Source organism: Carettochelys insculpta, chromosome 27, assembly GCF_033958435.1.
Source record: "Carettochelys insculpta isolate YL-2023 chromosome 27, ASM3395843v1, whole genome shotgun sequence".
In the NCBI taxonomy this organism is placed as follows: domain Eukaryota; kingdom Metazoa; phylum Chordata; order Testudines; family Carettochelyidae; genus Carettochelys; species Carettochelys insculpta.
Genome location: NC_134163.1, coordinates 3,422,111 through 3,438,836, shown reverse-complemented (window position 1 = coordinate 3,438,836; position 16,726 = coordinate 3,422,111). Strand labels below are relative to the sequence as shown.

At 50.9% G+C, this 16,726-nt stretch overlaps 2 protein-coding genes and 1 long non-coding RNA gene across 7 annotated transcripts in view; 2 read left to right on the top strand and 1 right to left on the bottom strand.

The window, feature by feature from the left end:
* The first annotated feature begins 27 nt into the window (after window positions 1–27).
* Window positions 28–3,581, top strand: NDUFA7 (NADH:ubiquinone oxidoreductase subunit A7). The gene is made up of 4 exons (XM_074977964.1): window positions 28–176; window positions 348–397; window positions 2,374–2,523; window positions 3,313–3,581. Exons 1-4 carry the CDS (start codon window positions 126–128, stop codon window positions 3,407–3,409), a joined length of 348 nt encoding a protein of 115 aa, XP_074834065.1. The 5' UTR covers window positions 28–125; the 3' UTR covers window positions 3,410–3,581.
* A 198-nt stretch (window positions 3,582–3,779) lies between these two features.
* On the bottom strand, window positions 3,780–16,476 carry LOC142002126 (uncharacterized). The gene is made up of 2 exons (XR_012642616.1): window positions 16,348–16,476; window positions 3,780–4,757 (listed from the first exon to the last, which is right to left on the bottom strand). It is a non-coding gene; the product is annotated as an uncharacterized LOC142002126 (long non-coding RNA).
* Window positions 16,343–16,726, top strand: part of CD320 (CD320 molecule) — an 88,609-nt gene continuing 88,225 nt past the window's right edge. For all 5 annotated transcript variants that reach the window (XM_074977961.1, XM_074977960.1, XM_074977959.1 and 2 more), the window contains exon 1: window positions 16,343–16,453. In XM_074977961.1, coding sequence (XP_074834062.1) covers window positions 16,384–16,453 — 70 coding nt within the window. In that variant the 5' untranslated portion in view covers window positions 16,343–16,383. The remainder of the gene's footprint in view (window positions 16,454–16,726) is intronic.

Below are 16,726 nucleotides of genomic sequence, written 5' to 3'. Positions count from 1 at the left end.
CAGCGTGCGCTGCGCTGCGCTCCGCCAGTTTCCCGGCGTGCACCGCGCTGAGTCCTCCCCGTTCCCGAACGGCGTTGCGCTCTTCCCTAGCGGGCGTTACGCTACTGCCCTTCACAGCATCCAAGATGGCTTCTGCCACTCGTATCATCCAGCTGATACGCAACTGGGCGGCCGGGGTAAGGGGTGCGGGGCTTGTGCAGGGCTGGCGGTGCCTCTGCCCGGCTCCGAGTGCCTGACACCAGGCTCGGGCTCGGCCCAGGGTAGCGCGGCCTGCCGGCCCTCTCCGCCTCTGTTGGGCCTCGCCCTGCCCTGGGTTGCACCTGAGACTCTCTCGCCTTCTTTTACAGCGGGATGTTCAAGCCAAGCTACAGCTTCGATACACGGAGATTTCCAAGAGGTAAATCTGGGGAAGGGGACCGAGCTGGGGTGCTGCCAGGCAAACCCTTGTGTTGGTGTGTGGGGAAACTCCCCCAGCTGCCCCCGAACGTCCCCGACCGCAAAGGAGGAACCCTAACTAAACCGAGGGTGCAGTCGAATACACCGTTCATCCTCTGGAAAAAAGAGAAAGCACCTGACCTCAGTAATCTTCCATGTATGGGAGCCTTACACATCACAACAGGGATAAAATTCTTCAGACTTTTCATGCTATTGGTTAGTAACTTGTTCCTGCCTATTTCAGTGCAAATCTCAAGAACTAAAAATTGAGACTTTCCAAGATAGCAAATAGATTAGTGCTGTTTGCTGAGTTCTCTGCTTGAAGACCTGAAAGTTTCTTCCCAATTTTTACTTCTGTTTATTTTGCTAGAAAGGCAAGTCTTGCTTCTCTTTTTGGGAAGGTGGGGAAGAAACTGAGGCTCTAATGTCCAATGTCCCACAAGCAAAACCTGGGTATGAAGGGAAGTGATTTTCATCAAACTGTTTATACCTGTATTTTTAAAAATAAACTACAGCTAACTACACTGCTGGAGAAGCATATTCAATTTTTAAGATTCCAACCAACCATTTTTCATGTAGGAACTAAAAGTGCTTAGAATTATCTTTTGAGATCTCTGGAGTACAAGACCAGATGGGACAGTTCTGGTATTGCTAAGGCAAGTAATAAAGTTGAACCCCCACTCCCCAAGGGTCTCAGGCCTTTTCATGTTTCCTAGAGAAGCCAAATTTATTTATGTATTTATTTTATTTATTTAGGTCACGCTTAAGATATCAATAGCAACGTTAGCTTTCCCTGTTGCACATAGTTCCATGATAGGGTTACTTAGCCTTACAAAGAATTCAAAGTTCTGTTCATGTAGCTCAATTACTATTGCTATGGAAATACTTTTTATTTTCCAACTTTTGTATTTAAAGTTTCACCTTACCTTTACATTTCTTAAAAAGAAAGAGAACGGAAACTTGCTGTTCTTCATTACCTGATTGGAAAAGTAATGTCCAATACCCACATGATGATGACTGATAATATCAGGTCACCACGTTTGTAGCTGTGTGATTCAGCTACTCATGTGATATCCCTGCTTAATCCACTTAGTGTTAGAAATGAAGATCTTTGCCTGCTAGGAAATGGAGTGTCAGACCTTCAGCTCATTTCTTCTCTATGTAGGTGGAAACTTTCATTTACTACTCCTGTGGCTGATCTAGAATAGCCGCCTATAAGCGAAAGGCTGGATGGATCCTGTTCCAAATACAAGAAACTAAATCTCTCCTCATTCATTTTTGTGTAAAGATTTGGTTCCTGATTGCTGTAAGTTCTTAGCAGGAGCTGTACTTATGTTCCAGCAAATGATGTTTATTAAGAGAAGTATTCTCATTTTAAGCTGGTGTTTTTTTTGTTTTTTTCAGTCTAAATGATTGTCCTTTATGGACTCCTGGAGTCTGCAGAGAGGTTGGCATTTTTCTGGATATCTTTTTTTGCTGCTTATTCTTTTCTCAGATTTGTTAATAGTCCACATAAAGGCCTCTTGCTCACTGCAGGTCCTCTTCTTACCTAGTTTGGTACTGGATAAAGATGTTTCCCAAACTTTAATATACTACAAGAGGAATTAGAATGTATGCTTGGGACTCTGCCCCATTTTCTGTATCTGTTCAAGACAAAGACTGTGCTATTATTCTTTGTCCTCTGAGTCTTTGTTTACATTAACAGATGCCCTGAATTCATAATCCCAGTTCAATAAGCATATCCATGACTGACCCAGGCTTTCTGCGCTCATTCTGCTGTCCCAGAAGGTGACTCAAGATATAATGCAATGTGTTCTATGCGTAACACCACAATGTCTATTTCTCCTCATAGCCCACTCAAAAGTGACTCTTAAAATGTGGTTCTCACTTATCATGGTGTGTGTGCTGATGCTTTCTTTTGGATTCTTTGCTGTTTAGAACTCAGCCACCTCCTAAACTTCCAGTGGGTCCCAGTCACAAATTTGCAAATAATTACTATTGTACTCGTGATGGACGCAGAGAGTCCTATCCTCCAATTATTGTTATGTCTCCACAAAAATCCCTTGCAGCAGGTGCTCAGGGTATTAGGTAAGTCATATTGATCTTGCGATCTGCAGCCATACAACTTCTGGCTGTGATACTGTGATCTTTCAAGCTGATCAGTATTTGGCTGGTGCATCAATACAGTATTCCTTCAAAATGCAGTTTCGGGTTGCGCTTAACTCACTTTAATGCAAGTTAACCACAACTCAAAATCCTGCTCCCCTAATCCTGGTTCACACCCACATCCAGCTCTGGCTCATTCCCCCCACCCCCACCTGGCTCCAGCTCAACCCCACCTGCCCAGCGCGCTAACCCCCACAGGGCCTCACAGCCCTGGCTCAGCTCCACTCCCTCCCCCGGCTCTCCCTCACAGCTCCAACCCACCCCAGGCTTAACCCTCTCCAACTGCCCCCCCAACCCCAGGGCTTACCTTTCAAAAGGAGCTCCAGGTACCCCTGCTGCTTCCCTGGCTGCAGAAAGTGCATTCCATTTTGCCAGGGGGGGAAAAAGCATACAGCCCATCCCCCCAGCCGACTTACACGAGTTTGAGCTATGAAGGTGTGTGGGAATGCAACTCTCGCATAACAAGGGACCACTGTATATAACACATTTCAGATGAAATAAATGGTTGACTGTTCAATAGGTGTCACTGCTGGTGAGTGATTACTGAATTGATGTAGTATCTATGTACCTTTTAAGTAAGCGGGGATATTAAGGTTGGGAATAATTTCCCCCAAAATGTTCTGTTGCTAATAAACCCTGTATTGCTATTAGTTTGTACAATCAACTCATATTTAACAGTTTCTAAAGCCCATTCTGTCTGTCCCCCCCCAGCTCAGAATCTGCAGTAGCAACAACTGAGAAAAAGCCAGTGACACCAGGAGTTCCACTTGAGAAGTGGGAACTGTCCAAAGATGAACCTTATCTGTGACTTCGCCAAATATGAAGAGAAGGCTGAATGAGATTGGACTTGAAATAAAAAGCAGGGGCCTGTCTGGAGATCCAATGATGGGGCTAGGTTCAGTAATGATGTACAGAATTCATACTGCTGGCAAGGAGGCCATTTTGCTGGCATGACTGATTAAACGTTTATCTAATACGTACCCAACGTTTATTCTCTTTAGAGCTCACTTTAGTCAAACAAAGGTTTACAGTAAACTTGTGTTTTATAGAAATGAGGGATATACAATCCTGAGTTGTAAACTCATCAGATCTCGCAAGGCAAGCTAAACAAACCTGATCCTGAGCAGTCCTGGGATGAATCCTCAAAATGCAGAGGATGTCCAAGTTAGAGCTGGTGATCCTTCTGAAGCATTACTAAAATAGTGCTCTCTATAGTGACAGAGAATGAGACTCTGCAAAACATACCATAATCAAAATGAGAAAACTCAGCTATATGCAGCATTGTTGTAGTAATTTTGGTCCCCAGATACTAGAGAGCCAAGGTGGGTGAGAAATATCTTCTTAGATCAACTTCTGTTTGTGAGAGAGACGGTTTTGAGTTTATATGGAGCTCTTGCTTGGGCTTGTCTATATTTACAGCTATATAAGAATGGCCATACTGGGTCAGACCAAAGATCCACCCAGCTCAGCATCCTGTCTGCTGACAGTGGTGAGTGCCAGGTGCCCCAGAGGAAGTAGACTGAATAGGTGGCAATCAAGCGATCTCTCTCCTGTCATCCATCTCCATCTTCTGACAAACACAGGCTAGGGACACCATTCCTTATGCAATCCAAACCATTCATGTACCTAACCTCCATGAATTTATCTAGGTCTTTTTAAAGCCCTGTTATAGTCCTAGACTTCACAGCCTCCTCTGGCAAGGTGTTCCACAGGTTGACAGTGTGCTGTGTGAAGAACTTCCTTTTGTTTTAAACTTGCTGCCTATTAATTTGCATGGCCATTTTGAAGTTTTGTGCCAGTGTAGACACAGCCATTATGTTCTAAGTGTGACAATTTTATTCTTGACTATGGTTTCAACAAATTTACTGGGTACCGATGTTCGACTTATTGGTCTGTAATTGCTGGGATCACCTCTAGAGCCCTTTTTTAATATTGGTGTTACATTAGTTATCTTCCAGTCATTGGGTACAGAAGCTGATTTAAAGGATAGATTACAAACCACAGTTAACAGTTCTGTAATTTCACATTTGAGTTCTTGCAGAACTCTTGGGTGAATGTCATATAGGGTATCACTGACCTGTTACTGTTAAATTTATCCAGCAGTTCCAAAACCTCCTCTGACACCTCAATCTTGGACAATTCCTCAGATTTGTCACCTACAAAGGATGACATGAAGACAAAAGACCAAATAATTCATTGAGTTTCTCTGCAATGACTTTATCCTTGAGTGCCCCTTTTGTATCTCCATAGTTTAGGGGCCCCACTGGTTATTTAGCAGGCCTCCTCCTTCTGATGTACTTAACCATTGTTATTGCTTTTAGAATTTTTGGCTAGCTGTTCTTCAAACTCCTTTTTAGCTTTTCTGTTGCATTTTTACATTTAATTTGGCGGTGTTTGTGCCTTTCTGTTTTCCTCATTAGGGGTTTGACTTCCACATTTTAAAAGAGGCGCTTTATCTCTCACCGCTTCTTTTACTACATTTTTTAATTTGGAGTGTACATTTAAATTGGGCCTCTATTATGGTGTCTTTGAGAAGTTTCCATACAGCTTGCAGGGATTTTACTTTAGTTACTGTACCTTTTAATCTCCATGTAAGTACTCTTCTCACTTTTCCATAATTCCCCTTTCTGAAATTAAATACCACAGTATTGGACTGCTGTGATGTTGTTCTCACCACAGGCATGTTAAATGTTGTTATGTTATGGTCACTGTTTCCAAGTGGTCGTGTTACAGTTGCCTCTTTGACCAGGTTCTGCACTCCACTCAGGACTAAATCAAGACTTGCCTCTTCCTTGTGGGTTCCTGTACTAGCTGCTCCAACAAGCAAGCATTTAAGGTATCAGATTTTATCTCCACATCTAGTCCTGAGGTGACATATACCTAGTCAGTATGGGGATAACTGAAATCCCCTACTAACTCATTGCTTCTACTAATAACTGAGTTTATTTTGATTGCCTCCCTGATCTTCCTTAGCTGTAGCTCTTACCAAAATCACTATTTGTGCAGACAGAGCTTCTCCTGTTGGCACAGATACTCCATCTCCACAAGAGAAAATAGCTATATCAAAAGGAAAAGCCCTACTGTTGATATAGAACTGTGTAAACCAGGAGCTAGTTAAGTATGTAGAAAATCTACCACCTCAATTGATGCTTATACTGACATAATTTTGTAGTGTGAACCAGAGCTCAGAGCGTCACAGCTAAAGGCATAATGGGATGGATTTAGTATGTGTATTTCAAGGGACCATTTCATGTGAAATGGCCAGTAAACAGCTCCATTCAGAGCGAGGAAAGGAATTAGCCAGTGGGGGAAAGCAGCTGTGTGGGTTGTGTAGAAATATATATGTCTAGTGACCTGATTAGTCAAACTTCAGCACCTTTAACTTGGTTACTCACCTCTCCTTTGAAGAACTATTGTGTAGTATTGCTAGTGTACAGGCTGTTTGTTTCATCCCAGGAAAACTTTTTTAGTCAGGATCCTGTGGCACCTCAAGAACTAACAAATTTATTTGGGTATTTGTTAGTCTTTAAGATGCCAAAGGACTGACTCCTTGTTGTTTTTGCTGAAACAGTTTAGCACGGCTATTGCTCTAAGTTCAGTCAAGGTGTTTCCTATAGACACTAATGCACTATGGTATGCTAAAGGTTGAAGGATATTAATGTATATATTTCACTACCAGCATTATCCAAGCAATCACAGCATTTTCCCCTTTCCCCAGGGCTATAAAAAGTGATTGTTTGACACATAAGTACTGCTTGCATCTCAAGGACATGAGAGAAGCTCAGTCTTTGTTGGACTCAACTTGGGTGATGACACTGAGCCGAGCCATGTCATACTGCAAAGACATAATCAAGTCACTGCAGCCACAGTGGCATTGCACTCACCTATGTGCTAGAACTTTTGGAGGCTACATCTCAAGGGTGTTTTGCTGCAATAAGCCAAGGTGCTTTCTATCTTTACCAGTGAGTTATGGGACAATGCCTGCCTTTTTGGGCAGAGGCAAGGAGGGGTTGTGGGAAGGTACATGAAAACAGTCAACCCTAGACGGGCTTAGTTTACATCCTGCCTGCAAAATGCGTGGGTTTGTTTAATTAAACAATTACAAACCATTCTCAATCGTGATCATAGCCTGAAAAATCTTTCCTAAACTCCCTTCCCAAAGCCATTGCTGGCAGTCAATTTACACTGGCACCTTACAGAGCTGTAACTTGCTTGCTGGAATGTGCGGACCATGCTGACCGGCTTGACTGAAGATCTTCAGGCCATCAGTGACACCCAAAAGACCGCTGTCATCAACAAGGAACTGAAGAGGCTCTGAGTTGATATTGCTGCACTGCAAGAGACGCGACTCGCAGATTCGGGATCTCTAAAGGAAAAGGACTACACCTTTTTCTGGCAGGGTAGAGTCCAAGAAAAACCCAGAGAGCATGGTATTGGCTTTGCTGTCAGAAACACCCTTCTACAAATGGTGGAATTAGTAATGGGTGGATCAGAAAGACTTCTTAGGATCACGCTTCAAACTTGTGCCAGTCCTGTCCACCTGATGAGCGCTTATGCTCCAACCCTGTACGCCACACCAGAAGTAAAAGGCAAGTTCTATGACGTGCTTAGTGCTGCTGTAGCGCAAATACCTGCTCGTGAACAACTGTACATCTTGGGTGACTTCAGTGCAAGAGTTGGAGCTGATTGGGCCTCATGGCCTTCCTGCTTAGGACACTTTGGTGTAGGAAAAATGAATGACAATGGGCAGCATCTCCTTGAACTGTGCACATACCATGATCTGTGCATCACAAACACATTCTTCCAAACGAAGCCACAGCACAGAGTGTCGTGGAGACACCCACGCTCGAAGCACTGGCATCAACTAGACGTGGTCATTACTAGGCGTAATAACCTCAAACGTCCTTCTGACATGCAGCTATCATAGTGCTGACTGTGATACAGATCACTTGCTAGTTTGCTCTAAGCTCAAGCTGAGACCCAAGAAGCTGTACCGCTCTAAACCTGCTGGAAGGCCCCGCATTGACGCCAGAAAGATGGCAAACTCGGAGAAGGGTGAAAAGTTCAGAGAGACCCTCCAGGAAAATCTGCGCTGCGGCCCTGGGGGCACCGATGTGACATCCAAATGGCAACATCTGAGGGATACAGTTTACAACATGGCCTTGTCGGTGTTTGGAAGAAGAACTAGAAACACAAACGACTGGTTCGAAGCTAACTCCAATGAGATGATTCCAGTTATTGAAAAGAAGCGCACTGCACTCCTGGAGTACAAACGCTCACCAAGCCAGAGTACCCAGCAAGCACTTACAGCGGCCAGAAGAACAGTACAACAGACAGCCAGGCGCTGTGCCAACAACCACTGGCTCCAGCTATGCAGCAGCATCCAGACCTGTGCTGACTTTGGTAATCTCAGAGGAATGTACGAGGGTATGAAGAAGCCTTTAGGATCCACCCAGAACAAGATGGCACCTCTGAAATCCAAATCTGGTGAAGTCATCGCTGACAAAGCCAAACAGATGGAGCGCTGGGTTGAGCACTACTCTGAGCTGTACTCACGCGAGAACGTTGTGGCTGACGCAGCCCTCGATGCTGTCGAGCTCCTACCAGTAATGGACAAACTGGATCAAGAACCGACTGGTTGAACTGAAGAGAGCCATCGACAGCATTGCAGCAGGAAAGCCCCTGGCCTGGATGGTATACCACCAGAGGTAATCAAGTATGCCACAGACACACTCCTGGAATCCCTACATGAGCTACTGTGCCTGTGCTGGAAAGAGGGTGAAGTTCCACAGGATATGCGCGATGCTAACATTGTAACGTTGCATAAGAACCAAGGAGACAGAAGCGACTGCAACAACTACCGTGGAATCTCCCTCCTAAGCGTCACTGGTAAACTGTTCGCTCGCGTCATCCTTGGCAGACTCCAGAAGATTGCTGAGAGGGTGTACCCTGAATCGCAGTGCAGATTCCGTGCAAAGAGCTCTACTGTTGACATGGTCTTCTCTCTAAGGCAGCTGCAGAAGTGCAGGGAGCAGAGGAAGCCACTCTACACAGCCTTCATCGACTTGACCAAGGCCTTTGACTTGGTCAGCAGGGATGGTCTGTTCAAACTGCTCCACAAGATAGGCTGTCCTCCACGGTTACTCAGGATGATCCAGTCGTTCCACGAAGACATGAGAAGAACCATCCAATATGACGGCACATTATCGGATGCTTTCAGAATCAGGAGCAGCGTCAAACAAGGATGTGTGCTTGCTCCGACATTGTTCGGGATCTTCTTCGCAGTCCTCCTGAAGCATGCCTTTGGAACTTCAACAGAGGGCATCTTGCTGCACACAAGATCTGATGGGAAATTGTTTGTTTAATCTTGCAAGGCTGAAAGCTAAGTCTAAGGTGCGGGAAGTCCTCATCAGAGACATGCTGTTCACAGACGATGCTGCTGTAGTGTCTCACACAGAAGCCCAGCTTCAAAAACTGCTGGATCAGTTCTCCAAAGCGTGCAAGGACTTTGGGCTTACCATCAGCCTAAAGAAGACAAACGTACTCGGTCAGGATGTTGCTGAATCCCCATCAATCAGCATTGACAACTATACGTTAGAGGTTGTCCATGAGTTCGTGTACCTTGGGTCCACCATCACTGACACCCTGTCGTTGGACACTGAGCTAAATAGGAGGATCGGAAAAGCAGCCACAACTCTGTCCAAATTCAGCAAGAGAGTGTGAAATAACAACAATCTGTACGCTCACACCAAAATGCAAGTCTACAGAGCCTGCATCCTCAGCACCCTCCTTTATGGCAGCAAGACTTGGACCCTGTGTGCCCGCTAGGAAAAGAGGCTGAACGTCTTCCACTTGCGCCACCTCAGGCGTATCCTTGGAATATCCATGGAAGGACAGAGTGACCAACACCGCCGTCCTCGAGCAAGCTGGAATCCCAACCATGCACACCCTCCTCAGGCAGCGTCGGCTCTGCTGGCTTGGCCACGTCTGCAGGATGAATGATGGAAGGATTCCAAAAGACATCCTGTATGGTGAGCTAGCCTCTGGCAAAAGGCCTCCCGGTTGCCCCCAGTTGCGCTAGAAAGATGTCTGCAAGAGAGACCTCAGAGAGGTAGACATCGAGCTGGACAACTGGGAAGAACTAGCAGACGACCGTAGCAGATGGAGGCAGGGGTTACACAAGGGCCTTCAGAAGGGCTAGATGAGGATCAGACAGCTAGCAGAGGAGAAGTGAGCACACACAAAGCATACTAAGGACTTGCCAGACACCCACCACATCTGCAAGAGATGCAGCAAGGACTGTCACTCTCGTGTGGGTCTTCATAGTCACAGTAGATGCTGTAAATGAAGTCCTAAATTGAAACTATAAAGGGCGCGATCCATAGTCTATGCAGACTGAAGGATGCCTACTACTACTAACTGGGCACCCCTTGGATTGAGAAGTGAGCAAGTTACAGTGCAGTAAAGTGCCAGTATAAACTGGTTTCCAGCAGTGTTAGATAAACCCCTTGTGGAAGCACTCTCCCTCAGCACTGGTGCCACGATCACACGGCTGCATTAAAGTACTGCCACAGTGTAGATAAAGCCTGACGGTATGCCTACACTCACAAATTGTGTTTGGGTAAAAATGCCATGAGCTTCCTGACAAAAGCACTTGTTGAAGTGCTATGTGGGTGCAAGAGCATCCCTTACCAATGTAGCTAATCATTCCTGGGGGCTAGTTTATGCCAGTGGCAGAGCTCTCCTGCTTGCTTAGGGAGGCTGCACGAGAAATCCTGTAGTGGCATGGCTGCAGTGCTCTGATGTCAGCCGTACTAATACTCTGCTCAGCACATTAATTCAGTAGCTCTTGATACACAGAGATCATAGGTGGGGTGGCAAATATACTCACCCCCGTTTACTGTTGATGAAGCACAGTGCTAGCGCCTTACTAGTAATAGTGGTCACCCAGGTTTACTGCTGGTGAAGCACGTTATTAGTACCTAGCAAATAGCAGTGGGTACTGGTATACTAAAACAGGTGTGCAAAGGGTTGGGCATGACATTTTGTAGGGGAGACACAGCAGGATCAGCTCTGCCATTGGCCCGCTTGCCCACCCAGCTTCCACTGTCTGGTCAGCCCTCTGCTTCCCCCCCTTCCCCTCTCTCCACCACTGCTATCACCAAGGGAATGCCCCCCGCCCCCCAGGCCAATCAGAATACACACAGGCCCTGAGCCAGGATTCCTAGGGTCCTCCCCCGCATCCAGTACCCCTCTCCCTTCAGGGCAGCCCCTGGAGCATCCCAGCAACTCCCTTCCAAGCATGCCCCCCACCCCAACATGCCTTCCTGTGGTCCTGTACGTCCATACCCAGCAGTCCCATGCCACATGGTGGTCACAGCTTAGCCTTCAGCAGTTCTTCTGCCGCCATGGAATCCTCCATCAGGGTGACAACCTGGGTCAAGGTCTCAGGTTGGTGCCACTGCACCCACTCCTCCCCCCCTTGGGGTAGAATTTTCATGAACTGCTCTGCATCTGTTGTTGCTAGACTGCCTGTTTCTGTTGATGGTCCATCAGCCACTCAGGTAACTTGGTGAGGTCCATCCTGACAGCATCCTTGTCTACCTGCCTGGGGAATACTCAAAAGAAAAAAAAAAAAACCAAGGACCCTTTTCCCTGCCTTTTTTTTGGTGGGCTGCCTCGATTTCAGGTCCCTCACCTTGCCCCTAGTACTGGGGGGAGGGAGGTTGGGGGGTAGAAAAATCAATAAAGTGCCCACATTCTCCACCAGCTGTGGCAGGGTCTCCTACCCTGCCTTGCTCCTGAGGGCTCCTGCGGTGCCCTCAAGCCTCGGTGGCCTAGTCCCAGCTCACAGGCCTTGGCAGCCTAAGTTCTTCCTGCCTCAGGCTCACAGAAAGGTGACGGTAGAGGATCTTGGGCCCTCCCATTCCACCAAGCTCCAGACCAGGGCCCTGTTGGTGGTGGGTATGTGGCCCCAGTCACCAGCTCAGCAGGGATCCTCACCACAACACACTGAGCACATCAGAAACATTCCTGGTTCCCCACCCTGTGTTACTTCCTGCCCCACTCCTGCTGCAGACTGCTACTATTGTGATGGCTGCCACCACGCCTGCTGCTGCTGGGTCACTGCTGCAGTTAAGGAACTGCTGCTGCTGTGACTGCTCCTCGGGTTGAGACTCCCAGGCTCCAGCAGGAGCTCCTTCCCCCTTTCTGGCCAACCCCAACCGCCAGGCTTTATACCTGGGCTGCAGCCTGAGCATGCCCAGCAGGGTCTCAGGGGCAGGGCCTTTTCCACCCAATGGCTATGCCTACACTAAGACACTACGTCAAAGTAGCCTATTTCAAAGCAACAACATCGAAATAGGCTACTTCAATGCATATCGTCCACACATCTTCTGGGGCTGGTGCCATGGATGTTTAACATCAAAGTAGCAACGGGGAGCATCGAAAGGGGCCACCCCGGAAGGAAAAGCAGAGCATCCACGAACACAAGCGCTCCCCTTCAAAATAAGGGGGCCAGGAATGCCTGCGGATGGGGTCACAGGCTAGACTAGCCCTTGTGGGGCAACAGCAAGCCACTCCTTTAAAGAGCCCCTCCCAGGCACACCCGGCCTGCACAGCACAAGGTCTGCAGAGCGCTACCCCCACTCTCGCAGACCGAGGCACAGCAGGCATGGACCTGCAGCAGCAGCAGCACCTGAAAGCCTTCCAGGTTGTCACCCAGGGAGCAAGTGCCCTGCTAGCTGCTGCACAGGAGGCTGCCCAGCAGCTCCTGGCAGGGGAGTCCTCCCTGGGGGCAGACAGGGATGCTCCTGACCAATGGAGTGGATACCACTCTGAGGTCCTTCAGGCCAGGGTGGACAGCCGGGGCTGCTTCTAGGATGTGTACGTGAGCTGACCTGGCTGTACACACGACACCCATGTCTTCTGGAACTCGGGTCTGTGCCGCCAGCTGGAGGTGGGGACCTATAACCCCCCGAGGGAGATCCCTCTGGGAGACACCACTGTGCCCCTCTGCTTAGTGGTGGATGCGGCCTACCCCCTCCAGCCCTGGCTCATGTGCCCGTACACCAGCCACCTCACTGCCAGCCAGGAGCAGTTCAACGGTTACCTGAACTACACCTGCCAGGTGGCGGAGAGGACCTTTGGCCACCTGAAGGGCTGGTGGCGGTTCCTCCTCGCCCGCCTGGACGTTGGCCTCCAGAACATCCACCAGGTTGTGGGCACGTGCTGCATGCTCCACAACATTGTTGGGAGCAAGGGAGAGGCCTTTGTCCAGGGGTGGGCAGCTGATGCTGGCACAGGCGTCCCCCAGCCAGCCGCCGCACCCAGTCGCCAGGCCCACCCCGAGGAGGTACGGGTCCGTGAGGCCCTGTGGGCCCATTGATCGGGGGACCCCATAGCACCTCCCTGGCCATCCCCTGCAGGCTCCCACCCACTGCCCCCACCACCCGCATACTATCCCCCCAACAAGCACATCTCAGGTTTTTTGAAAAATAAAACTGTGGATTATTGAATACTGATAAAAATGTCTGGTGGTATGTGCATAACAAAAACTGGAACTAATATACAAGTGGAGGGACAACTATATACAAATGGGGGGCCAGCGGACAGCTCAGCCATCGGCCCATCAATCCAGGGTGGGGGTAGAGGGATGTGACCCCCGGCGAGTTCGGTTTGTGGGCCCCCCCTTGTCCGCGGTCCCTGGTGCAGTAGGCTGGGAGCCAGGAGGACCAGCAGGTATGGCCGGAATGTCTCCACCGGCTGGTCTTCAGCCCCAGTAGGCTCCAGTCTTGGGGGGCTGGCAGGCAGGGTGGCAGGTGGGGCAGGAGGGGGGTAGCGGGTGGAGCATCAGGTAGGGTGGCAGGTGGGCCAGAGAGGGGCGGGAGCCAGGCCACAGCCTCCTGGAATGACCCAGCTATGTCCCGGGAGACCCCTATGAACTCCTGCCACGCCCCCCAGCACCAGGTGGACACCTCCCTGTCGAACCACAGCCGCTCCTCGACCACCTCCGCCTGCTGCTGGAGAGCCACCAGGAGCTGGGGGTCTACAGGGGCTGTCCCCTGGCCTCGGTGGTGTCCCTGGGTGATGGCGGTGCCTGACCTCCAGTGGGCTCTCGGGGACTACGGAGGGTGTCTGGCTGCCTGGGGCCTTGGATGGTGTGGCTGCGGAAAGGGGGAGAGAGGAAGAGGAAGGCTGTTAATACTGTGCCTTGGCCCATGGCCCATGCCCCCCTGTCCACCCTTGGGTGCTGGATCTCCGTCCCCCGTCTGTGGGTGTGGTGTCCCTGTTGGGTGGCCTCATTGCTTGGTCCCCCCACCCCTGGGGTTAGGGCACAGTGCTGTCCATGGGTGTGGGTGGGACAGGTGCTGGGCAGTTGTGGGTCGGCATGCACTGGGGGTGTGTGGGGCCCCCGGTTGTGTCTGGTGCCCCTGCCCCATGGCCCGGGGATGTGTGCCCTGTGACGTACGTACCTGACTGTCCACTGCCGTGGTCGGGGGAACCCTGGTGGGCAGATGCCCGGCTGGTGCTCTAGGAGGGGAGGTCTATGAGGAGCTCCCCCCCCCCACTGCTGGACCCCTCCTCCGCCATCCCCAGGGCTGGGTCCTCGGGTGGGCCCCGGGGTGTGGGGCTGGTCTTTGGGCCAGACTCCAGCTCCGAGGCCTGCTGGGACTCCTCAGCTGCAGTGTCCAGTGTGGCCAGGGCAGGAGGTGCCTCGGGTGCCCAGGATGGCCCTGAGCTCTCTGTAATAGGGGCAAGCAGCAGGGGCAGCCCCAGACTGGCTGGCTGAGTCCTGGGCCAGAGCATAACCCTGCTGCAACTCCTTCACCTTGCTCCGGACATGATCCGGAGCGCGGGCAGGGTGACCCAGGCGGCCAGGCCCTCAGCCAGTCAGGTGAATGCTTCAGCGTTCCACCACTTGCTCTCCATCACATGGACCACCTCCTCTTCACCCCAGAGCCCCAGCAGGTCTCCGAGCTCGACCTTCAACCAGGAGGGCTCCCCTGCTTTTGGCCCCCCATTTGGCTGCTGGGGGGCTGCTCTAGGGGCAGTCGGAGGTTGGCTGGGTGTCATGGCACTGGTTGAACTGGTCGGGGTCTGTGGAGGGCGTGCAGGGCTTGCATGTGCTGCTGCCTGCACGCTCTCAGCTTCCTGCCACAGGAAATCCGGGTACATGGTGATCAGAGAGCACCGCAGGGGCTGGACAGCACGTCTCAACTTCTCAGCTGATGGCTGCCGTGGAGGAATCCGCTATTTCAAAGTAGCGGGACGCAGATCGTCTACACATGCCCTACTTTGACGTTTAACGTCGATGTAGGGCGCTATTCCCATCTTCGGATAGGAACAGCGATTTCGATGTCTTGCCGCCTAATGTCGATTTCAAGTCGAAGTAGCACAGGGTACGTGATGTGCTGAGCGCTATTTCGACGTCATGCCAGCTACTTTGAAGTAGCCAGCTAGTGTGGACGCGGCCAATAGGTCTGGCTCCCACCCCTCTACTCAGTGTGGTGTTGGCACACCCCATGACAGCAAGTTAAGTGAAAATCAAAACCGCATCCCCTCCAGCTGTCATCTCCCTCAGCTGGGAGAGCCTGGTGGGCATACAGCTGCTTGTGGTGCAGTTTCTCCCAGTTGGGAGAAACCATGCAGCAAGGCTCTATCTGCACACCGGGGTTCCCAGCTGGGAAAAAACCATGGTGCAAGCAGCTGTATGCCCTCCAGCTAGGAGAAGTGGGAGCTCCTATTGGGGACCAAGGGAATGAGTAGGCACAGCCCACCTTACCCAGCTGCCCACTCCCAACCCCGTCAATTTACACAAAATTCAATTTACACTGAGGTTGCACAGGCTGCAGTATCTGCATAAATCAAGGGATGACGTGATCTCAGGCAAGTCACTTATCTTAACTGACACTTACGAAAGCTCACCTAATAAACTATTTTGCTAGTCTTTAAAGTGCTATTTGACTGCTTTTTGTTTTGATAGGGTACAGACTAGCACGGCTGACTCTGTTACTTCGCAGTAAGTAATTTTCCCTCCCACCCTTTGCCCTCCCCTTCTGTCCTATGTATCTGATTTGTCAGTCTTCATTTCAATTTTCTTTTTCTCTCTGTTATGAAGTTGTCATGCCAACTCCCTTTCAGCACTACCTCCAGATCCGAAGCGGGTCTGCCCCCGAAAGCTCATCTCCTCATAAACTAGTTTGTTCGTCTGTAGAGTGCCACGTGCCTGTCTGCGTTCGCTGTAGAGGAGCTGCACTCCCAAAGCAGCCTGTTGATAATGCAGTTGGTGGGAAGGGAGAGCGCCTGGTGTGAGCACGGCCCTGCTTCGCCCAGGGCTGTGAGTTTACTCCTGGAGGAGGCCCTTTCGGAGGGTGGCGCTTGGCCCTGCGCAGAGGGCAGAGCTCTTATGGGCTCCACGAGCTGTGCCTGTCCCGACCCGCGGTAACCGCTCCGCAGCGAGCACAGCGATCGCGACTTAACAAACGCTCAGGTGCAGATTGCAGCAGCTGGGCCCAGCGCTTCCTTCACGTGTGCGAGCGCGGGGCGCCCCGGCAGCAGCCCGCAGCCGAGCGGCTCTGCCCAAGCCCGGCTCAGCGGGGCACACTCACACAGGCGACACCAGCGGCAAGGCGCAGAGCCTCCCGCAAGCATCTCGCCGGCTCTCTGCGCATGCGCTGTGTTTGGACACCGCCCCCCCCATGTGACGGCCTCGCCTTATTTCTCTGTCGCGCATGCGCCACCCACCTGCCCGTGGATGTCTTTCTGACCCTCGCGGTCAGCATGTGGCTGCTGCTCGTGCTCTACTGGGGGCCTATGGCGGCCGCGGGTCCGGAGTCGCCGGCGGAAAATGGTGAGGCCTGAGGCGCGCCGCGCAGCCGCACTGCCGGGCGGCGTTGCTCTCCCTCAGCGCCCGTTGCCGGGGCTGCCGCTCTCTCGCGGTGGCCCCGCCCTTCGGAGACTCCTATTGGTCCACAGCTGCCTGCGCTCGTGCCACGCCCCCTCTCTATTGGTCACCGTGGAGGCTGTCGCGCCCGAGGGCCGGGGGCAACTTCTGGTCACAGGCCGCAGCCGCGGGGCTTTGCCGGGGTAGGGGTCTGGGCTGGGGGCGTCCCGGGGGTTCGGC